Source organism: Hyposmocoma kahamanoa, unplaced genomic scaffold (genome assembly GCF_003589595.1).
Source record: "Hyposmocoma kahamanoa isolate Upper Pololo Valley unplaced genomic scaffold, ASM358959v1 116, whole genome shotgun sequence".
Classification (NCBI taxonomy): domain Eukaryota; kingdom Metazoa; phylum Arthropoda; class Insecta; order Lepidoptera; family Cosmopterigidae; genus Hyposmocoma; species Hyposmocoma kahamanoa.
In genome coordinates, this window is record NW_020653391.1 from 792,182 (window position 1) to 818,071 (window position 25,890).

The 25,890-nt window shown below is 35.1% G+C and overlaps 1 protein-coding gene across 1 annotated transcript in view; it reads right to left on the minus strand.

Annotated features, from left to right (window-relative positions):
- LOC113239737 (venom serine protease 34-like) overlaps positions 1–17,293 on the minus strand; it is a 22,680-nt gene extending 5,387 nt beyond the window's left edge. The window contains exons 1-8 of the mRNA XM_026476834.1: positions 17,157–17,293; positions 13,520–13,606; positions 7,654–7,794; positions 7,099–7,225; positions 3,532–3,632; positions 3,029–3,227; positions 2,104–2,170; positions 902–1,048 (exon numbers count right to left, since the gene is read on the minus strand). Coding sequence (XP_026332619.1) covers positions 902–1,048; positions 2,104–2,170; positions 3,029–3,227; positions 3,532–3,632; positions 7,099–7,225; positions 7,654–7,794; positions 13,520–13,603 — 866 coding nt within the window. The 5' untranslated portion in view covers positions 13,604–13,606; positions 17,157–17,293. The remainder of the gene's footprint in view (positions 1–901; positions 1,049–2,103; positions 2,171–3,028; positions 3,228–3,531; positions 3,633–7,098; positions 7,226–7,653; positions 7,795–13,519; positions 13,607–17,156) is intronic.
- Positions 17,294–25,890: the final 8,597 nt, after the last annotated feature.

The following is a 25,890-nucleotide window of genomic DNA, read 5'->3' on the forward strand; positions in this document are numbered from 1 at the left end:
TTTCAGTACAAATCGGCAATTTCATACTTTAACCCCTATTATTACCAAATCTCGTTGTTAGGAGAATACAAAAAGGAACCAAACGCCCTAGAATCGTAAAAAATGACGCACTACTCACTCCACATGTATGAAATTATAATGTCCATTAGAAATAGTCTTTCTTCATTTACTAACGTAAATGTTTCTGGCATCGAACTCCACTGTGCCGGTCGTTTGAGAACAGTCGCCCGGAGTATGTATGGCACTTGCAGAGAAAAACCTGCTTGTTGTCGGACCTACTTACTATGCGCGTCTGCCCACTACTTTCAGACTTGAACCATCTGATGAAATATTTAGGCTAAAAGACCTTTTCTTGGAAAACTTAAAAAATGAATTTATGGACCTAAAAATGTAACGCTATCGAGTACCTATTTTCTATTTTTGACATACTTTTGTACTATTTCCTTCTATTTCATATATTTGTTATCAACTTATAACGATCCTTCATGAATAATGATATTTGGTATGTAATTTAATGACAAAAATATTATTATTATTATGAATTGTTAATTTTATAATTATTGTGTAATTATTTTTAATTTTTTTATTGAATAATTTCATAATTTTCATTTTTAGTTGACGATCTCAATATAATTTCTTATAGTAGTGGATAGTAGACATGTAGTGCAATATATACCGTAATATTATAATATGAGAAATAAATGATATGTAATACAATAGACCCGCAACCTTCAAAAGCTCACTTCAATATTTCCAACCTCGATTACAATGAACCCTGCACCTTTGATAAATACTATAATTATGAGCCAGTTAATTGTTTGTTCCAATTTTTAAAAATATAAAAAAATTAGTTTCAATCATTCGAATTACCCTGTTCATTAATATAAATAAACATGTGTACAATCCTTCCATACCTAAAGCAGTAAATTTCGTGTTGGAGAAGTCCGCAGTGGCGAATTTAAATGGCAAGCAAACCGGCCCTACTCTGTCGTTGAACATTATGTCGCTGTTCAGCTCAATCAAAGCGATGTCGTTGTCATAGTTGTTTCTGAAATTAAATTCTGGCTTGAAATACATGATATCAAGAAAAGTTATCTCCTGCAGTGAGCAAGATTATTTTTAAAACCTCGTAAGAGTATGTTACCAACACCATAAATAAATTTTGTTCCAAGACTTTTAATAATTAACAGATTTCACTTTCATAAAAATAGATTAAAAAAAATATAGATTGCTCTAAACGGTAATAACTCTGTGCAGGACCGGGGGTGTAGTCGTCGCGGAGGATGATTGCATGTTTGAACTTATTCTACCAATCACAGATCTAAAACGTTTCAGATAGTACAACAAAAACTTATGTTTATTTTTAGTAAATTTATTATGTTTCGTCAAAAGTCATGGAACAAAAGTGATTGTTTATGATTTTAGTAATATATTCTAGAGATGCCGCAAAAAGTGATTTGGCCGAACACTGAATTTTCGGCTTGATAATAATAATCTTTATTTCATAGGTAAGCAAATTAAATTTGAATGGTCATGTGTGACTCATTCGCAAGGCAGGTTATTATTTCATTACAGCTTATTCATTCCGGAAACTTACAGTGCGCCCCACGTATAGAAGCTTATACATTGCCCCTTCGATTTCGAAGATCGATTTTTCCTCAATTATTCTTAATATTTGATCTATTGTGTCATTGCTCCACTATCATGTATTCTTTCCATCTGCCTAAGCCATCGATGCATTCTTTTTCTGTCCTAGTCAGTGTATCTTGTTCACACCGCAATGCTCTCTCATTACATTGTTCCTTATTCTATCTCTAAGACTTTCACAACATGTGTATTTTCTTTAACACTCTTAATTGTTTAGGATAAGTAAAAGAATTGATCGGCTTGAAGCTTGCAATAGAAAGTTTAATGACCAACATCGAAATTAGTCAATGCATATGACACACAACAATACACACAGCTAAATCACTGCCATGCATAGCTATGCGTAGCTACGCTACACAGTAACCTCAGCTTTGCATCAAAGTTTTGGTGTCTATATCGTAGGCACTGTTAGTAGATACCTGAAACTTTAAAATCTTGTACATAAATTTCCCTTACTGATTGAAGTTTGGATGAATGATAAACCTCTTGGGAGCAAAGCCTTGCACTGCATTGGTATCGGATCCTGCAAAGCGATTTAAGAACATCAAACAAATTTGCATCGTTAGTTCTTCAAGGAAATGTGTTCAAAGTGACAGATTTAATATTCCATAAGCCAAGGATTTCGGCCCCTCCAGATATTAAAGGAAGTATGTTCAAAGTGGCATATTACGTCAAGATTCTAATACCACAATAGAAACTACTCCCGCGTTGTTAGTGGCCATATCGGATCTGCCAGAGTCTTTTTCTCATATCAAAGTAAGATTTAATTATTCTTAATGACTAGTCAGCATCCAAACTAAGTGACGTTTACATCCAAAGTGGTCTATTGTATGTATACGTCCGGAAAATATAATCATATTCGTCTACAATCAATCTTATATCATTAAAGTATGGTGACACCACACGTGACGTCGACAACTTCTAGTTGCGGAGGCCAATATAATTCGATTTATATGCCGGGATAATAAAGTAAGTATACGGCAATGTCGAGTCTTCGAAATGAAACTTTTTCGGATGTAGGTCATTGCTGACTGCAATCAGTTGCAGAACCTGTAAAAGGCCTGAAAAGTAGGTTCAACTGAGAAAACAAATATACGCGGTTCAGATCCGAAAAAATAGTATCATTCTGAAAGATTATAGATTGTTGTCAAATATATCTTTAATTTTCTCTAGCGAAAATAGTAATAATTTTAGAAACAGACATTCAAATATTTCATTCTATTAAGGAATCGCCATGGATTGTAGCGATATAAATGGAAATGCTTATAAACCATTGAAATTTCTTGTTAACGACCTTGATTAGATTCCACTGGGACAAAATTATTTTCAAAATGCCGAACTTAGATGGCCGAACAAAAATTAGTATTTACAGTTTACCCACCTGTAGAAGTATCATGCTCGCCTACAATAACAGCTATATTATTTATAGTCTGTGTAACGAGGCAATGGGCTGCCGTCATCACCCATCGTTTGTCGATGATCACTCCGCCGCATTTGACCTCACTGATGCTTCTGTCTGCCAGAGCTACCATCATCGGAAACTCGTTGACCCCTGTCTCTTGGCCGCCAACTATACGATTCTGAAATTTATTATAATTACAAAAGAATTCAACCAATTGTAAACTATAGAAGTCGATGGTCGATGGACGGAACCAGAGGACGCACCTACATAAAAAGAGTAGAGAGTCAAGAAGCGCATACTTCTCCCAAGATTTAGTTTGTATAATAAAGATGGTTTGTGATAGAATCATGACAAGTTGATGGGTCCATAAAGGCAATAAATCCGAAGATCTGTGGCTGCTCAAAACTATTTTGACATCTCTAGAAAGGATGAATGAGGCTCCATAAATTATGTATAGCGGTTTGTAAAACAGTAGTTCTTACCGTTTTTTTATATCCACATCTGCAGTTGTCAACAACAGAAGCAGGCACAGCTGTTAGTCGGCAAAAGAACCTGCCCCCTCTGCTGTTGGTCGCCATCAAGCCTATAGGCGTAAATAATGGGAAATAATGACGGTTCAACAAATGAAATTGCAAGAAACTTGGGCTAACTTAATGCAAACTAAGCTGCGTTAAAATGATTTACTGTGAAATAACTATTATATTTTGATTTTATGATTTATATTTAGTAAAGAATAAAGAACTTGAAATCACAATTCTGCGAAAAGAAACAGTACTTCCCCTTCCCCAGAAAATCCCTTCTAACTTACCGATGTTGTGCTTTGTTGTATAATGAAATAATTTCACAAGGACCAAAGTTTATGAAATGTATAAGGTCGCTTTTTAATTTGTAATAGGTGATTTACGGGATTACACTGCCTATTTATAACTGCCTCTGTGGCCGAACGATTACCATGCTGGTCTGCTTCGCAGAGGTCTCAGGTTCGATTCCCGGACCGGGAGAAATATTTCTATGGCCTTCATTTAGTTCTCTCGTGAATTTGGGTGCAATTTGTGGTTGTCTATGTGTATGTTCATGGCATCTGACGCACTAGGAAAACCCTGTAGGTTTTCCTAGTGCGGAGCTATGAGTATGTGCGTTATTATTATAGTAGAATAATAGAACAGGCAGGTAACTCCTTACAAACGTAGCAGCGCAGCTTCGATGCCTTACTTTCTCAAACTCGGGATTCAGGGGATGGCAAAACATTCTATTTATTTGAAATTTCTTATCAAGGATATTAATTTGGATGCATTACTTTAAGAATAGGCGAAAGCTAGTGTATGAATATGAAGGAAATTTGATGTGAAATCAGGCTGAAAAGTTTGTATGTACAATCCATTTATTGCATTTCAGTGACTTTTTAGATACGCGTTTGAGAAAGTAAGGCGACGTTGTATATCGCACTGCTGTTACAATAGTGTTGTAACTCAAAATATGTGAAATTCGGGATTATACTATTGTTGAACGTAAAATTTGATTCTCTACACATCAATATAACCTTCATTAGAATACTGTGAGAAACAATTCAAAAATATTTACGGAACTCAAAACGAGAGAAACTTTTTCTGAGCTAGTTCTGTACAAAACAGTTCTTACTCAAAAAGCTGAATCTTTTCCCTTTTATTTTTAAATACATTTGGTAAGTAGGACATTGTTTAAATGTCTGTTATAAAGTTTAACCTATATTTTTAAAGTTTAACAAAAATTTTAATATAAAGTAATTTGTTTCTGATCGATTCTGAGAAAATACACTTTTTAGTTAATACACATTGACTTACAAATAAATGGACGGCCGGTCTAATACAAAAACCACGAAAAAAATGTCCCAAGTCAACCTATTTAAACGTAGTGACATGTCAAGGAATATGAAAAAGCTAAAACGTTGAATTTAAATTGTAATGTCATCGCAGTACTGTCTAATTTTGCTTGCTTCGCTGTCAGTCGAACAAACGAAGACTAGAGCGTGAATGACGCTCTGTATACGATTTTAACACCCTATAAGTTCGGACACTTTTTAGCGCGGACCCGACGTCCATATAATTGTAAGTCAATGTTAATACAGTATTGTTTAACAGTGCGCGCCCGCTGCGTGCTTTTTACGGACGGACACTTAAGTTGCACAGCGCGGGTTGTTCCACACGTCATTCTTAATAGAATTTAAGCGTTCGCTCCATAGATGTTATATCTATGGTTCCGTCAAATAGTAGACGTGTTTATTGCTGTGTTTATGGTGGTTTGAACCAGAGTGATTCAAATTCAAAATTATTCAGCAACATATTTCTATTTCATGAGCTTATTCCATAATCGAGATACCAATCCGCGATTCTGGTATAAAAATATCAATACTGTACTGTACATAGTACTGCATTAAGTAATGGTTATTTCAATAAAATATAGAATAATAACCCCTCTAGGTAACTAACTGAAAAAGGTCTAACAAGTCCAGTATTTCATTTCATAAAAACAATACAATAATTATTTATAATAATCTCATAATTTTCCTATTTATTTTTAGTTCAATTTTAATGATATATGTAAAATTTTTTAGTGTTAACTAACATTAATACGTTTACGTATTTTCGTGTCGTATCACCCTATTAAAATGGCTCCAACTACTAAATCAGCGTTAGTGGGTACTTTTGTGACATATCATTCTATTAAAGTGGCTCTAATTGAAAAGCAGTATATATGTTCTGAGTTAGATTTGTAGTCTTTAATTTCTTCTATGTAAACGTTAATATTGCTGAATAAACGCTTCTTTCTTTCTTTCAATATTGCAGGGGAATATTGTGATTTTTTTTTAATGATAATGTGTTGAGTTGCACGATATGTCTTATTATACTAAATATTAATAAATTGTGTATTAGGTCAGCGGCATTTTGTTAGTAGGTACCGGCCACAGAGTAGTATGTACATTTCTAATCTAAGAGCGACAAAGCAAAACTAGGTTTTACAGTGTATAGCGCGTCGTGTGATTGTTGACTTCCATATGTCGCACCCCTCATGGAAGAATGGCATGAGTGGAGTTACGTCAAAAACGTTTATTGCTCCATTAGATACAGAAAAAATATAACCTACATCCTCTCCAATTCTTGTAACTAACGACTAATATTGTAGGTAGAGTTACAAGAATTGGGGAGGATGTGAGTTATATTTTTCTGTATATAATGGAGCAATAAGCATGTTAGACGTTACTCCTCTTATGCCATTCTTCCTTGAGGGGTGCGATGTATACTCCAACAACAGTATTGGGTTAACACGGTCAGTGTTCCCTGTGGTCTACTGCTTTAACAGTAGATCTACTGGTTTTGGTCGACGTCTTACTGATCTACTGATAATTAACGAAAATGTACTGTTTATAGAAATTTGTTGTTTTATAATCATGCTTTAAACAGATTTCTGTCCAAAGTTAATAATTCAATGTCACACACCAGCACATCAAGCTACACATTGACGTATCTTGTTCCGTTGCAAAGTAGGCGATTTTCGAACAAAAATGTGTAGTCTGATGTTGTCCGTTGTCCGTACCATCACGATTCAGAGAGTTATTATAACCAATATTGTATGTGGATGAGGTATTTTTGGGAGCTTGTAGTCTTCCCAGAACTCTCTAACTCTCGAGTCGGTAGATAGAGACAGAAATGGGATCAAAAATGAATAATCTACAATTTTAAAAAAGGATTATGATTGTTTGACGGTATGTTTTGACTGATGTCAGTAACTAAACGTTCACTATTATTACATCCGCCATACAATCTATAACCCAAAACAGTGATATATGATTTGCAATTGTATTCGAACGAAAGCTGCCATACTATCAATGTTTTATTAAAGTCGAAAACATTACACGCTTTTTTTCTTTGGGCAGTAGAAACGAAAATAAACTATGAATTAAAAGTATTTGAAGGTAAGTTCAGCATCTACTGTTGTTTCCCTCAATCTATTCTGTGCAATATCTTCCGACTTTTTCAGATTTCACCTGGCAACACTGAATACAGTGGACATACCGAGACTTATCTGTTGCAGGTCGGAAACGACGGTGATCTGACCATTTCCGCAGTACGTCTGCGCGGCTGCTAGCAATGGATCGCCGGTCTTTGAGATCAACAGACGGTCAGTAGTGCACCCTTGGGTCTGGAAGAAAACACATTTAATCAGTACATAAAATATCAGCTCATGTGCGACAGCATATCTGTCACATGCTCCAATGCGATGCCATGCTCGCATGCTTTTTCCACAGCGTATATATACACACTTTTTTGTTATTGCTTAGGATTCAGATGTAAGTATATAAACATATGTATGTATTTTACAGTTAGAATGTTTGATTAAAAAATTGGAAAATGTAACTTTTACCGCAATAATGTATTTTTTTAGGTAATAAAACGTAATTTTTGACTCAGGGCCCTGGCTACACTGGCTCTAGCAGCATCATGCAGCAACACAAAAGTTATAAAGGTTTTTACGGCTACCAGGCATACAGAAGCAGATCATGTGTAGTGCAGTTCACGAACGGGATTCACATAAATTAATATGATAGAATAAATACAACTTTAACCTACATAAGGTATGTAGACTTCGGTACATTCAAGTTTGCAGTTATATCCAGGCGGGCATGATCCTATCCAGCGACAACTTATCGTTCCGGTATAGTTGTTAGGGTAGTTGGGGCTGTATGCGTAGTATGTCTGTCCGGGTTGCACCTGAAAAAATATGACTAAGTGGTTATCGGAACGTGTAAAACCAAGATCTCGTAACTGTACTTTTCTTTAGTAATATCAAAATGATCTGTTAGTAAAAATTGCTTTTTGCTAGCCAGCAGACAAGGATAAATCTAGTGGGAGACAATGTTGGACGACCTCCGTGGCCGAGTGGCTTGCACACCGGTTTTCATGGTGTGGCCATCTCCGAGGTCCCGGGGGTATGGCACTTAGTCACCGCATTTTGGCTTACATTATTGTTCACACATTACCAAATATAATTATAAAAATACAATTTAGATTAAAATAACATGTCAATTATCCATCATCAGCCTTCGTCAAATACATAAAACAACATAATTTAACCAAAAACTACGCAAGTTTGTCAATATAAAATTTATTTAAGTTATAATAGCACTTGTCAATTGATAATACTTCTAATTTTTTTAGTGAAATTTTTGTAATTTGTCTCACATCGGTATACAGGTATTCGGGTAGTTTATTGTGAATCTTTATCGCATTATAATGCGGACTATTCTGATACATGCCTAATGTACTTTGCGGAAGGCTTAATATTTTCTTATATTTAGACGTTCTTATAGAAGTGGGTACAGCACTAATGAATAGTTCACAATTTTTTTGGAATTCGCTCTGGACCTTTTGGAGGGAAAAGTGTCGTTTTTATTTTGACTTTCAATTATTTTGTGAAATCTAGTTTAAAGTGGAATAGGATAGTGCTATTGTGCCTTAATCATAGATTAAAACGCGAAATTATACGAACCTCGAACTAAAATACCCGTATCGGCCCGTTTTAAGAAATCCCGAGTCAATCCAAGCACGCTGCCTCAAATTGCCTATCCTTTTTGTGGCGGCCATATTTACGGAAACATATTCAAACTTCATGTTTAGGCTGATGGCTTTGCCAAAGCCTTAATAAATAAAAAAAAAAAATAACTTTTTTTTCTAATAAATTTAGCCATTTCAAATATAGAAGGTAGACTTAATATTTGTATTTTTTTTTTAATGTGGTCGACAAGATTCCATCTGTTTGATATACGTGATGAACTTTAGTTACTTACTTTTGGATCAGAGCAACATTTGTGATGTTGTCTAATATTTTAAAAGCAGTAGAGCTCTTTGTGAAAGAGTTTTTTCAGTGAAGTACCGCCACCTTACCAATTTCTGCTGCCAAGCAGTAATATGAGCGTTACTGTGTTCCGGTTTGGAAGGGTAAGGGTGCTGGTGAAATTATAGGCACATGGGACTTGTTAACAGAGGTTGATGGGCGCAGTGGTAGTTCCCCTAAAATCTTTGCAATTTAAAGCTCTGAGTGGCACTGCAACTGTTATGGACCTGTCGCTTACCATCAGGCGCACGACAGGTTCGACCCGTTACTTGGTATTATAAAAACGAAAATATTTATTCGTAGGATAATTATTTTTATACTTAAATGTAACACTAAATCATTAGCCATATATTGCTCATTGTGTATCTGAAAATAAAATGGTAATAACAATATCTTCCTATTGTCCTGTTTTCAAACTAGTCAATGGTAAAAAAAAGTCCATAGGTATAATTTTTACACTTAAAAACGTCATTTTTTTGAAGCTACTGCTCGTTCACTGTGCCGACTTCCCTGAGAAGAACGAGCAAGAAACTGTCTTTTCAAATAAACTTAAATGCTGTTTAACACATTTTGAATCATATTAGTGTGGAATTTAGACTCATGTTGTCTTTACATACATCTTCATCTAACACGTAGTCATCCATTTTGTAATATGATTTTTCAGTTAAAATACCTTTAATGTAAGTTTTAAACTTAGGAAATGGTAATCGTAATATATGCTCCGGAATCTTATAGTAAAAACGTATACAGTTCCCTATAACAGAATCGTTTACCTTAGTTAAACGAAATCGTGGTACCATAGGTTTGGACTTAGTTCTAAGGTTAATATTATGGATATCTTCTTTCTTAACAAAATGATGTATAATTAAATGTATTTTTTTTTATTTTAAAAAATTAATAGACTACGCCCTCGACGTGCCATTGAAGGGCAGAATATCAAAACATTGCATTGGCAGTTGAATAGTCTAGACTTTTGGCAGAATACAAAACCCTGCTGTTGACACTGTATCCACACACAACTAGATATAGACTTAGGGTCGTATTCCAGAACTCTACTAAATGCTCAAGTCAGGATTTGAGCAGACTTGAGTATGATTTCAAGCACTGGAAATACGACCCTAATGGCAAGGGCTTGAGTATGATTTCTAGTGCTTTGAATCATACTCAAGTCCTGACTTGAGCATTGAGTAGAGTTTTAGAATACGACCCTCAGAGCCCTAACACTAATTCGTTACAAAAGTTTTTCATTTAAATATCTCATTTTTAAATTACCAAAAATAAAAAATGAGAATTAATACCTAAAACCTATCACGAAAATTGATTTTAATCAGTCAATTAACCTATCAAGATAGAATCATCAAACAGTTATCTTTCAGTCAAAAATTCTTTTACTTTTTAGGACGTTTCTTATATAACAACACTAATAATTTATTAACCATTGATTAAAAAAAAACAAATACGAGTGTAAAAAGACGGGTTTTAAGTGGCTCATGAAACGCTCATATGAAGAAACAGAAAATCTTGTATGTACAGTCGAATAAAGTAATGTCTTTGTAAACACACACACGCACGCACGTACGCACGCGCGAACACACTCACACACACACACACACTTGCACATTAAAATCCCTATCCTATGGATATCGACACATGCGTGCCCTTTTCACTCTACTCTCTTGTTACAAATTAATATTGTTTTTCATGAACTTTATTTTACCTGTAATAACTTGTTCATATAAAATAATGTGGATTATGTCTCTTTGACACTGGAAGGTTGCTGGTACCTATAGCACAAGTTAAGTACCAGCTGTCATATGTTCTGATAATGGCTGTACCTTGCATTATGCACTTTTTATACTGTGTAACGTTTAAGTTCTATGAATAAATTTATTATTATTATTTATCAGTCGAATCATTACTAATTAATTAAAATTAATTTTGTAATCATTTTGATTGATAGGCTCAGATAGAAACAAGTAACATAATCACCTTAAACAACATCTTGATTATTTAAATCACATTTCTTCAATTAGCCGTGGTAGCTTAATGCTTTGATCTACCGTCTCTCGAGCAGAGGGTCGAAGGTTTGAATCAGGGCATGCGTCTCTGAGTTTATGGAATTTATCACCGGAACTGCGTGGTCAACTAATCCCCAAATCGGGAAATGTAACGAGCGACCGATCAGGGTCCCTATTCTGCTAATTTTATTGAAAACAAGAAAATCTAAACCAAAAATTGCAGAATTTAACAATAAACAAAAACTTTAACAACTACAAACTTTGTGTTATATTATTTAAATGGAAATAGGAAAACGATTTACTAACATAATAGAATCCACAGTAAAATTAAAAAAAAATATTACAAAAGATCCTGAAACAATTATTGCCGCAAATAACTTTTTATAAAAAAAACCGACCTGATAAGTTATGTAATTACATATCGAGTTCTTAGGTTTTCGCGGTTACACATAATAAATGAAACTGATTTTCCGGATTTAAATCGCGTATATTTGTCACCATGTCCATGTGACCTGTAAAGGGCCCGAAACGTTGGTTTGTTTGAAAAAACAAATACACGCGATTTAAATACGGAAAAATAGTTTCATTTCCTATGTGTAACAATCGGGAAAACCTAAGAACACGATTATGTTCACAAATGTAAAAAAAATACAGTCGAATTAGAAACCTGCTTTTTTTTGAAGTTGTTTAAAAATTATCATAGCACGAAAAACATATATTTTTAGAAATGATCTTATTTTAGGCAAAAACTTCACAAAGAATAATTTTTTTATCATTACACGTTCCATTATCGATAAAAATTAACCGATAGCGGTTGTCTTTGATGTCTGGTACATGGAATTAAATTTTATTTAATAAGTACTTGTATGAGTGAGATATATATCAACTATATACATAGATAAAAGTTTTATTGCAAACTTAGATTATTTCATATTAATTGACTTACAGGTGGTTATTGACATTTTGAAGTACCTACGTATTGTTTTTAACCGGATTTCATTTCTATAGATTTAAAATATTGTTCAATGAAAAGTGACTTACAACTTTACAAGACATTTTAATTATACTAAAACGTTTCTTTTTCAATCCCGCAAATTTCGCGGATCCCGTAAGTGTGAATCATGCATTTCCGATTCTGCGAGATTGGATTCCCTAGTACCGATGCAATATTGGAAACAATATTTTAGATACATAATTTGATTTAGGCCGAGTACACGTTTTTCGCTTGTATGCGTTGGGTACACGGCGTAGAAATCTGCCTTCCGCGCAAAGGCGTTCACGAGTCTTCCGCTTTGCGCTGCGGAGAGACTTGGGTTGCCGACACTCTTGAACCGGCTGCTGCTCTGTGATTGGCCAGTGGTGCTGTCCTCCCCAAACGTTCCTTGTTGCTTGCGTGGAAATATCAAGCTTGCTAGATATCAAACTCACGCAACGCTAAGACTCCAACGAATCCAACGTAAAGCTAGCGGCCGGCGCAAGCGAGCGACTCGTGAACAGTCATACCTGCCCATAAGCGCAACCACGCAAGTACAGTAGAATTTACTTTTATTCTTACGATTAAATTGTTCATTCGAATGTGAATAAGGTACTCTATATGAACTGAAAACGTCTAAACATAGTGTCACATAAATATTTGGCAGTGCAGCACTTGCAAATCCGTAGGTACTACTAGATGGCTCAAAATGCAAAGGACCCAGAGCCATAAAAACTATTAAAAAGAATCCTTTAATAATTATTGTTATTGATTACTAAATAATAATGATAGTTTTTTCATTTTTTGACAACTCGGGCGGCGGAATCGCAACACACACATAACACAAAAAACAACATCAAAAGCGTTGCGCGTGTAGAGAAGATATTGTATTACTGTGTAGTTAATTTTTCCTTTTTTTTTATGATACTAAATGACTGGGCTAAGAAATCGTGCGCCTCGTGTAAGGGTGAGGACAGACGAGCGTAATTTTGTGAGTTGTGAGCTCACATTACAAACTGTGAGTTGCGTTTTTTTGAGTTGCGCAGTTTGCGCTCGACCGAAATTCGATTGGAGCGCCAGACGAACGTATTCAGTTGCTTTTTAAGCGTTTATACCAAAGTGACCCCTTCCCTGATCCCTACATCTAGCCGCGCCAGCCCATCGCACGATGCGACCGAAAGTCAGTCGTCATTACACCCGTGAGTCGGCAGATAACTCATTTTGCGTCGTCGTGTGAAAAAAAAACCGTACTTTTATATGAAACCGACTGCAGCACAAACTATGCAACTCAAACTACGCGACTCACAACTCACAAAATTACGCTCGTCTGGCCTCACAGCTATGCGACACGCCTATCCATAACAGTTGCAAGCTTTAAATCGCAAAGATCTCAGGGATACCGCAACTGCGCCTGTCAGTGTGCCTTTGAGACATAAGTTGACAAGTCCCATGTGCCTGTAATTTCACCAGCACCCTTCAAAAGTGTAACTCAGTAATGTTCACATTTCTGCTTGACTGCAGAATTCGGTAAAGTGACAATATTTCCATACACGAACTCTTTTTCAAGAAGCTCTACTGCTTGTGTTTAGTTTAGTTTCTTTAGATACTTACAACTTGGTAATAGTCACAGCCAGGACTCTGCGCGGACGCATAGCCGAGAACTAAGACCAGTATGGCTGCCCGTAGATCTAACATTTTCTGAAATAAATTAATTTGTTAATGTATTTGTGTTTATAATGTTCATAGTATCAGACAGAAAAGAACGCAAGATCTTGTAATACCAATTCCAAGCACCAACGCTGTATTTGCAAATACGACAAACGTGCGGCCAACATATACAACACTTTGAATAAGGAATTAGAAATCTACAGCAAATTGTATTATGAGTATAAAAAGAGTATATCGAACTGGATTGCGGGGAAAACATGAAGAAGTTGAGGCTCTGCTTGATAACCACTCTTAAAAACACGTGTAGCAAATGAAGAGCGATGTCTCCTGTAACAGGGTACGCTTAAAAGGAGGCACCAGCCCCTGTTGTTTAAGATACCATTTTTTTAAGAAATAAAGATCTGATTATTATTATTGCGTTTACTCCGCGGTGTTAGCTTAGTGGAAGAACCTTTGCTTCTCAATTGAAAAGTCCACGTATCGCATCCCTGTGGCGTCATGCACTTATAGCTTTTATTTTGATGTTTAAGTTATGTATATTTTCTAGTGTTTAGTAGGAATACGTCTCATATATGGTGATGGACAACATTGTGATAAAACCCGGTGTATCAGGTAAGGTTCACTACCGTGTGAAATCTCCAACCCGCATTGAGCCATAATGGTGGACTATGGCCTTCCTGACAGAAGAGGATACAATGTTCAGCAATGTAGGCAGCTATAACACATCTAAACGCTCATTTGGTGCAACAATGACGTAATTGTAATTTTGGCAAAATTTAATTAAATATTTAAATTTTTATTGAGTGATATTCACGTAAAATTTCATATAAAAATAATTTCATTTCAATTCAATAAAAATTTAAATACAGTGAATAGCGACAACTCTAGCTGGGGCTGGTAGCTGTTATCAAAATGGGTGACGAAATATCATAGATTTCTCATAAATTGCGCTACGGCTAAAAATTGAATTTATATTCTATTATTAGCAAAGATACGACAACAAGCACATAGAAAAATTCGTGAGGTTCGCTGATTCGTTCCGTGGCTTACTTGGTGTAGCGTCTGCCACGGTATGCTAGAAGACGTCGGTTCGAATCCGGCCGGATCGAAGGAATTTTTTCGGAGTGTTCGATCTTTGTATTAATAATTTAAATTAAGCATTTTAATTAACACATTGTGTGCCAAGAATACAATCACGTCAGTATAGCACCAAATGAGCGAAAAGTGCTTAGGAATCAAGTAGTTTAATGAAAAATTTTTTAGCACTCAATTCTCATCAATCAATTTCATTTTCAAAATGAAATTACAAAAATTGACCTAAAAATGTATCGGTGTTAGAAAACCTGATTTTTAGAACTTATTTAATACTACTTTTGATCTGTGTATAGGTATAATACATTTTAGAGATGCCGTAGCTGCGGTATCTCTTAACGCACAGCTCCATTTAAAAAAAATTCAAAATGTATAATTTTTTTATCAATACATTTAAGGACACCATAAGTTTCTAGAGTTCTTGACGGGTTAAGTCTTTTTTAAACGTGAGTCATGGAATCGTTGTAATTTAGCGAAGTGTAAAGAAGGAAACAATATTTTTATAAATCGCATATATTTGTTTTCTAAACAAACCAACGTGTCCTTTACTGGTCCTATGATCTCGGCTGACTGAGATTGTAAAGTCATCAACCAGGTATGTCTAACATTAAGGCAAAGTTTATCCTATTTAGAACTATATTTAGTTACCAAAGTTATTAATTAAATACCTTATTTTTATTTTTAAAGAACATTCCAGTTTATGCTACATAATGTTTGCTTGACAAAACAAATATATAGATTTAGATTCGAAAAAAATTGTTTCACTTTCTATGTGTAACAGTCATGAAAACCTAAAAATTAGACAAGTGAGAATTTTGGTTACGTAGTGAAATTATGACATTTGAATAAAATCCATTTATCTATTTTTGGCGGTTCGAAAAATACTTACATAAGAGAAACAGAGAGTTGCCAAATTTATCACGATTTCAATAAAATAAATTATTATAATAGGTACTTACTGCCCTCGGTACAGTTGTTGACTGATGCTATACAAGAATGTAACATAATATTTATTCGTGTGTATGTATTTGTGTTCTTACAGATTAACATATCAATGATGTTAACATCTGTTCAAATGTAACGTATTGTAATATTTTATTCCACAATAAGTATTCAATTATGAATTTCAGTACGAATTAAGTGGTTCAAATGAGACAAATATTTTAAAGAATCTAATATCTTCTCAGGTACAGGCAGTCTCTTTGAGTAATAGGCAAGATAGGGAGGTAGGACGATGACGCCTCAAAAACGCCTATAAGAGCTACTGGTCCATGAAAGAGCTTATGAAGAGAAACCTTCCAATAACACTTAAGCGAAGACTTGTTGACATGTATATCCTGCCTATTCTTGCCTACGGAGACGCAGACGCAGACGTGGTCCCTGACCGTTAGTCAAAAGTCCAAGATCAAGGTTTGCCAAAGGCCGATGGAACGCCATATTAGGTGTAAATAGGATGGATAGAACCCGAAATTAATTAAATCATCATCAACCCATTTATATGTCCCACTGCTGGGCACGGGTCTCCTTTCAGGCGAGGGTTTAGGCCATAGTCCGCCACGCTGGCCCAATGCGGGTTGGGGACTTCCCACGTTTTCCAAGGGTTGTGAACCTTCTTTAACGTGCAGGTTTTATCACGATGTTTTCCTTCACCGAAAAGCTCATGATAAATTTCAATTTAAATTTCGCACATAAATTCCGAGAAACTCAGAGGTGCGGGCCCGGATTCGAACCTACGACCTTCTGCTTGAGAGGCAGTAGGTCAAACCATTAGGCTACCGCGGCTATTTGGCGTTAAAATAAATATTCAATATATAATTTTTCAATTTTCGTCCATTATGGTAAAGCTCAAGTTAAACTGGTCGATTTGAAGTAAAACAATTGACGACCCCCTTCTATTGATTCGAATTCGGGCTGGCCAATCGGAGCGCAGTTGTCACCGTAATGATTTGGCAGAAAACTTTTCAAACAAATTAAATGACATTTCGTGTCTATTTCTGGTTATATACTCGATGTAGTTACTTAATGTTTAATAACAAAAAATTAAAAATAGCAGCTGGGCACATGGAGTACGGCCGCACTTACAACTAAATAAAAGGTGCGGGCGACAAAGTTTGCTTGCTACTACGCTTTCGCGCCATTTTTTTACTTTATTATCACGTGTGTCCTGTTTTGTCCAAGCGGGACGTTTTTAAATATTTTGGGGACATCGGGACACCAAGCTTAAAAACGGGACTGTCCCGCTCAAAGTGTGACGTATGGTCACGTTAATTATTACACCCAGGGTGAGATTTATTAAAACAATCTACACAGTGTACGAAAGATGGTAAGATGCGCAATAAAACGAATAACACGATATGTTATAAAAATCGACAAAAGCTAATACAGTTAAATTTAAAAATGGATGCGACAAGCCGAGGACCATGTCATATATCCAGCAGTGGACTGCAATACACAACAACAAAAAATCCTTAATATCTAATTTACTCACCCAGTTGATAAAGTATCAAAACTAAAAGCAGTGCACTTGAATAAAAATACGCAATCTGAATATGAAATAAATCAAAACAAAACACAGATGTAAAAATGAAATAACATGTATTGTCGTGCGGGATGAGCCCAGGTATATTCTTTAATGCCTCATTAACACCTTGGCTACTGATAACAGTTAGGTACAGTATATTAGAAGACAGTATAACAACTTTGTAATGCTCACATTCGAACGCTCGCTTGGCGTTCACACATTTTATTCTAATGATATGGTACGTTTGTAAATATTTTGTTTTATATAATTAGATAGGTAATATGCTTTTAAATAATTCTTGCGAAGCATTTAAAAGTAGCGGTAGAGTTCATTGTGAAAGAGTTCTTCCAGGGAAGTACTGGCACCTTACCTATTTCTGCCGCCAAGCACTAACTGCGTTCCTGTTTGAAGGGCACATTCAACTTATCAATGTTTCAGGGTGACAGGTGTAGTAGCAGTGTCCCTCAGTTCTTTGCATTGCAACTGCTATGGACAGGCGTAGGCGTGTCGCTAAACACTAGACGCGCGATTATAAAAAAAATAGTAATATCTTCTCTACAGTAGCGCAACGTCTTTGATGTTGTGCGTGTGTGTGTGCGTGTGTGTGTTTATGTGTGTGTGTTGTGATACCGCCGCCCGTGTATATTTGCACTTTCGTACGCAAATATGCAGGAGCTGTCAAAAATTAAAACTCGTTACTATTTGACATCATTATTATATGACGTTTATATTTTGAAAATATTTAAATTTTTATTTGTATTTTTGTAGTTCGTATTTTTCTATACTCTTTTAATTATAAAATATAAAAATTATCATTTTAATATAAAAATTATCATTTCCCTTAATGACGATTATGTTATGCTTTGACATTATATTTCGAATTGTGATATTATGAAATTGATAATATAAAATAAATGATTCTATTCTACTCTATAACGTAATCATTTATTAACAATAATTGTTACTTATCGATATACAACAATTATTAAATATTACTTATCTAGTAGTAAAGATTGGCAAGCGTTGCACTGACAAATATGTATAATCCATAAATTCAGGAATAGAATTAATTAGAACAAAAAATATGATATTTTGTAAATCATTGACTGATGCGGGATTGAAGACCTTCAGGCTTGAAGGGTTGAGATTTCGATAGAATATAATAGAATAGAAAAGAATACGTTTATTTGACATAACACAGTAATTACAAAGGTCTTAAGTAAAATTAGGTATTCAACCTGCAAGCAGATGTGCAGATATTAATGGGATTCAATGTTTAGTCTCTATAGTTTCTAATTAATGTAATTAATTTGTAAATTCTAAGCATTCTTTATTACTATAGTAGCAATATCTCAAAAGCCATTTTGTTAATTTTAATTTAAAAGTATGTCCTTGTAATAATTTAATATCGTTTGGTAATTTATTGTAAATAATTATACACATGTTGAAGCAGTTATTCTTATAAATTACTTGATGACAACGAGGTTGGTATAAGAGATTCATAATTTTTGCTCTAGTTAGCCTTTGAATGACTTCACCGCGTGTTTTAAAATATTGAGGATGAGAGTTGACAAATACGCAGATATCCGTAATGTACATGCATGGCAAAGGTAATATGTTCAGACTTTTGAACAGCGGTTTGCAACTGTCATCGAACCACGCACCGCAAATTGCCCGAATACACTTCTTCTGGACTTTAAACGCTCTTTCTAAGATTACTGAGTTACCCCATAGTACAAGACCGTTGCTGAGCACGGACGAAACGTAGCCGTGATAGGCCGTCAACGCAGCTTCTCGCGAGACAGTTTTCGTCTTCGTAAAGCGTAAACAAATCTGTTTAGGTTCATGCACATCTGTTCGATGTGTTCCTTCCAGTTAAGGTTCTTGGCGATTGTTAACCCAAGAAAGTTAATGTGTCTACTTCATCTACAGTATCAGAGTTGTAATTAATTTTCACCGGTATGGGATTTGAGTTGTAAGATCTAAATGTCATAAGTTTGGTTTTACTTACATTAATTTACAAGTCATTGATGTCCATCCAACTTATAACGTCTGTCAGTGCTTTATTTACGTTAATGTTAAAAGTCGCTTTGTTTTGGCATTTTATTATAAGAGTTATATCGGCAGCAAATTGAATACAATTATGATCACTAGTGGGAGATCGTTAATGTAGAGTAGGAACAGTATCGGATCCAAGACGCTACCTTGCGGTATTCCAGCATTAGTCGTTTTAAGATGTGGTCTAACAATTAGTTTTTCTGATCTATTATTGTGTTTGTTTTTTGTTAATCTACTTATTTCCGTATACTGTGTCTGATTTTTTAAGTAGCTCGCTATCCAATTTTGGGCTGTTCCTCTATTACCGTATGCTTCAAGCTTGTAAAGGAGTTTTCAGTGATTTACAAAGTCGAAGGCTTTAGTCATATCTAGAAAGACTGACATTACAGGAGTAGAGACGTTTATACTTTCCGTTACAATGCGCAGAAATTCAAAACATGCAAGAGTTGCAGAACTACCTTTTCTAAATCCGAATTGAGAGTGTTTGTGTGAATTACTACGTTACCCAAGTAGCACAACCATATCTAAATACATACTATACATACTATAAGATATCTAATAGAATTTTAAGAGTTCAAATTCCCTCAAGATATCGCGAAGAAGGTTTCTAGATAATTTAAAGTAAAAGTGGGCACAACTTTATTAGTAGATCACAAGAGTGCTTTGAGAAACTATCTGTAGGTAGTGTTAAGAGTGATTCTTATCTTTTTTCTTAAGTAACCCTTCTAGTATGCTACAAGACCATTTGTAGAATGTAGACAGTTTTTATTTAGTTTTGTAGACAGTTTTTAGATAATTTATAGTTAGATAGATATTCTTAGTAATACTATTTTAAAACTAAAATACTAAAGCGTTACAAACATAAGACGCAATTCTCTTAATACTAATAGATTTCAAGTTTAATGGCTTACAAAATATAAACTATCAAAATTGCAACATGGCGAAATTAGATATAATATTTCTGACTTTTTCGCGCAATGTTTAATCGGTTAGAAAGCGCAAATTAACGTGCGACTTAAAATACATTGTGAAAAGTATGTAAAATCTGCCATAAAAGTAAAGAGCTCGCTAAATTTTAAATATTTATGTATAAAATATAAACTTAATAAAAATACAGTTATCGATTTTCGGTTTTAAATATCTGTAGAAAGCTTAAATATACTAAATAACTCACAAAACAAACCATTTCCAAGAAGTTCTAGGCTTCTTCAAGCTGATTTCAACTTAGATTTACTTTTTAAAAAGAAAATAAATTTTTCTCGGCTACTTCATAGTCATTCTTTAAAAATAAAAATGGTGATAAGAATTTAAAGCTTTTTTTCAAAACACAGTTGGGAGCATTTTGTCTATAGCTTTATCTATAGAAAAACTTTAGAATTCGAAACGATTATTTTTACTTGCTTTAGTGTAGGTGATATTGAAGAAGAACATTCACTTCTATGAAGTTTTTATGATTGTCTTCAAAACGCGATGTTTCTAAGAGATTTTTTCTTTTGACAGTATTACAAAACCTTTATAAGGTTATAGGAAATAATCAGCGTATTATGCAATAAAAAACTTTTCAAAACACTAGGTCAAAAAACAATTGAAAAAATCCAATTTGTCGCAAAAAAAACGTTATTCTGTATAATTATATGGAATGTGTTATATATGACTAGAAAGGTGGATAAATTCCCTATCATATAAATATAAGGAATATTTATATGACATACCTAACTTATGTTGGAAGAAATAAAATTTTCATTACAAAATTGAGGCTATTTCTACACGTCAACCACATTTCACACAATGATTTCACTGTATTCTAGACGGCACAATAGACATACACAACATTGAAGTAAAGTAGTTTACGCGCTGATTTCAATTGTTTTTATCATTTCACAGTACGGAATTACTTCACAATGTTTATTAATTTGTCAACAAACAAATGCCGGCCATGACCGGCCCGAGCGCGAATTACGACTATTGTATCCAGCGTTGCCAATTTGTGGGAAAATTCCCCAAATTGTAGGGAGTTTCAACTAGATTGGGGATTTTGTGGGAATTGGCGCTATGCGAGGAAAATGTTTTAAATTCTAACATTTTATCATTTTGTTTAATCTATCAATTGCTGATGCATCGCTAGTTTGATCGTTACTGTTAGAAATACTGTGATGGACTATATCGACGTGTTTTTCAACATCGCACATCTCTCGTATTGTTAACAAACAGCTTAAATAGAATTATTATTAGAGCACTTGGTTCTGAATTGTAAAATTACCAGTCGGTGCGTTTAGTTTTAAGGCGTATAAAGTGTGCTCCTTGGGTATGTTTCTCTAAAAATGCTATTTTTCTGGAATGCGAGATTGGATTCCTTAATCCGTACCAAGGACAGTTTATTTGCACCATCATAATATGGATATGAAAAAAATGAGTTATGAATTTGTGATAGATGTCTTACTAAAAGAAAATAGTCTGTATTAGCGCTACTAATCGGTTTTATAAAGGCTTTTGGAGAGATAAGGAAAATTACCAAGTTTATTGACATAGTTTAGTTCTTTTGTTTCTATCTGTCAACATACATAATTGCAACGACGATTCACGCCTCATTAGACCAATAAATAGGTGATAGAAGTGAAATTCGTAAATAAATAAATATAGGTAATATATATTAGTATATACATGAATGACGTATATACACAAATTAACGTTTAATTGTTTAATATTTCTATAATTTTATCTTTATTGTGTGTTAGTCACATTAGACAGATTTATACAGGCTGGCGCCAAAACACTACCTTTTTATTCCATATTAATCTGGATCACTACTACAATAAAAAATTGCACGAACGAAAAAATACGAAAAATTTAATGAAGGACATGGATAATGTAATAATATTAACATGGCGAAGCGAAGAAGAGGAATGCAGGTAAAAGGAGTCGTCACATTCATTAACACGGAAACGGCTTGAGACAATAATGTTTTGTCACATTTTTCGTGTTAAGGGGATTCGTAGTCGACACGGGCGTTCGGGCGTTGGCGCTACCATTCGGGTGATGCGCTCGTTCGGGTATCGATGCTGTCGCCGGTGGCGTATGGATGCGATTGGTAATTCACAGAAAGCAGATTCGTCGCCGACCTGTATTGAGCCGCGTCATGAGACCTGATGCGAATCCCACAATATCTTTTTCGCTCTAATAAAGCTTTCTTTAACCGGCTTAATGCGATTATATGTTGATAAGTATGGTGCCGTAGGACGGAGTGTTTCAAAGGACGACGTTCGCGCTGATGGCTGCAGTCGCTTGGTAACTCAGTAACATCAAATAAATCCTGTGTTTTTAGGAAAACTGAGGCGTCGTAAGTTATTTATTTATTAAATATTTGAAAAAAAAACAGACAATATTCGTTTTATAATAAAGCTTTTTTAAAGTAGATAGTTTTTAACATGGAGTATATAACCAGAAATAGAGACGAAACAATGGCCATCCATCACTGCAACTCATCAGGCAAATGGGCCTTATGTCACTTTTAAATATCAACTCTCGTTTGCACTGAAATTACAAATTAAAAAGCTGAAATAGTACAGGGCCAAAAACTGACTTGCGTGTACGTCTCCGTATATTCCAAAAATATTCTGTATTAATTGTAATAAAGGTAATATATATCTAACAATGCCGTTCTGTTCCATTCGGTGATGTGGAAAAAACAGCAAAATATCTAATTACACAACAAACGGAGTCACATTTCATCGGCAATTAAAAATTAAATATGTAATTTTTAAAATTTCGTTCTAACTCAAGTTGAACTGATCTGTATGGAGTAAAATAGTTGACGACACCCGTCAATTGTTTCCAATTCGGGCTGGCCAATCGGAGCGCAGTTGTTACCGTAATCATTTGGCAGAATAGTTTTCAAACAAATTAAATGACATTTCGTCTCAATTTCCGGTTCTATACTCGATGTTTTTTTATCACACTATATAATAAGCTAGAACAGTTGGAAAGGTATATTCAATGATCTTATATTATTTCATGTACCATTCTCCATCGGGTGAACTGCGTAATTATTTGGGGGTTAATAATTATTTATTTATTCAAGAAACAAATAGTTGGTATGAAACTATTAGTACATTTACGACTTACTTACTTCGGCGGCGCAGTGACCCAAAATGGGTCTTGACCTCCAAGACCAGATACTCCACGCCTCCCGGTTCTGAACCTGCTCCTTCCAGCCACTAGCACCGACGTCCTTGCCATCTTTCTGGACTTCATTGCTACCTAAGACGTCCGACCCGTCGGCGTCCATTGGGATGTCCCAAATAAACCCTCTTCGCGATCATCTCCCACGATCCCAGACACGATCTTCTCCCATTCCCTCCACGTGTCCAAGGCAGGGGAGTCTCGCAGCTTTAGTTTCGTAATCTGGAATTCAAAAAAACACTATCAATATAAAACAATTATACTACGACGTTAATTTTACTTTTAAATTATGACAACAAATTACAGAAAATAAGTATATCCTGCTGATGTGACATTATCGCCAAGCAAAAGCCAACGAAAAAATTTCGCGACTTTTTTGAGAAAATGTATTTATATTCCTGTGACAAGATCTTTCAATTTGACTAATATACATTATATATATATATATATATATATATATATTGTACATATAATTATACACAGAAAAGGAGCCAAAGAGTACATAAGCAACAAACTGGCGATCTAGGTTGTCCACTTAGAATAATAACGCATAGAAACCTAGCCCGCACACGCTAAGTGAGGCAAATTGAAGCGCTCCCAAAGGGCCTACACGAGCGCGCGGGCTTTCAGTGCTCAAGGTCAACTTGCACCGCGAACAGATCAAGAATTTTAGCTAAAAATGACGAAATGTGCGGTAAATTAGTGTAAAAATACGTCAGACTATATACTAACATCACACTCCACAAGGAAGTAACGCGTTTCAACTTGTATTTTTATATAAATATTCACTAAAACCGAAAATTAACCAACTACTAAAACTATCCTACATGAATTTGATTTTTGCCTCACTTGTGACAGTTCGTTTGATATGAAACTATCATTCTATGCGTTATTATTCTAAGGTTGTCCAGCGATTAACTATGATATATATGAGAAGGTCCTGGGCTCGATTCTCGGTAGGATCGATTAAGGAAAGTAACTTTTTTAAATTGGCTGCTGGTCTGGGTGTTTTAGATAGTGCCCCAAAATCAATGTTGTTGCTTTGGTGATCATAGGACAGGGAATTTTATTTTCTGAGATCCGTTAATAGGTGGTAGTCGTCTGGCGCTAAAAAAACTCACCGTTTAGAAAGGGGAAGATCAATATAAAGATTTTTTTTATAATAGAATACATTTATTAGAACACCACAACACAAAAAATATATAGAAAGAAATAAAAAAAGACAAAGCAAAAGTAAAAAAATAAAATAAGGAGACAAACAAAACTATGAAGTAAACATAATCCAATTTTAACAGTCAACTCAATTTGAATAAATGTCATGTGTGCGGCTGTGGCGTATGTAAAAGGACCCACTCGCCTAATGTCACAGCTGAGTAAAGACTGTGACTGATTTTCGGTGGACCATAATAAGTGTAAGTTCTAAATTCCAGGTAAGTTTGCCTTGTGGCCAGTCAGGGCAGTAATGCAGTTTTCAACAGATTTAACAAAGTTTTGCAATTCCTGTAACATGTAATCATTGGGGCGCTCCCTCACCGAGAACATTCGCCTGTAATGTAACAGTCAAGATTCGTTTGCAAGTATTACATTACAAATTACCTCCATTACCGGCAAGCATTTGCCTGTGAACATTTGTTTTTCAGCATTACATGACAAGCTACCTTCTTCACCGGCGAGCATTCGCCTGTAATGTAACTTCCAATATTCGATTAAGCTGCGATTCCACTCTCTGAGAGCCCGCGAGGGCCAGAAGTGCCCGCAAGAGCGTGCGAGTGCCGCGAGAGCCTGCGAGTGTCTTTGCTTGCTCGCTAGTGCCCATTCAAAGGCACTCTTTGCGCGGGCACTCGCAGGCACGACTTGAAAACATTTCCACGTTCCACTGCAACCAAATATCTGGAAAATTATAATATATCATTTAGGTTTCTAGATAGGTAGTATATATGTGATCGGAATTCTATATGAAATTTTTACTTCAACAAAACTTTGATTTTCTCTACTAAATTGATTTTCAAGTTTCCAGTAGTGTAATCTATGTAGTTATAGATTGTTTTAATATTTAACGTCTTTAAAAATGCACCTGATTAAACAGAATCGACTTTGCCTAGTCTGTTCTTTCTACGCGATTAAAGAGGGTTCTCCGTAAAAAAAAAATGGATTCATGTTGTGAATATCGTTCCAAAAGGATATTAGCTTATAAATTAGAACTCATAGCACGTGACCAGTATATAGGTTATTTTCAGTTTTACAGTTTTTTTTATAATACCTAGCGACGGAACGAACAAGCCGTGCGCCTGATGGTAAGTTACACTCCTGTCCCTAACTTTTGCAGTGTAACTTAGAGCTTTAAATCGCAACCACCTGAGGGGCACTGCGCCCGTCGCCCGGAGATATAAGTTCCATGTTCCTTTAATTTCATCAACACCTTTACCCTTCGAAACCGGAGCACGGTAATGCTCACACAATACTG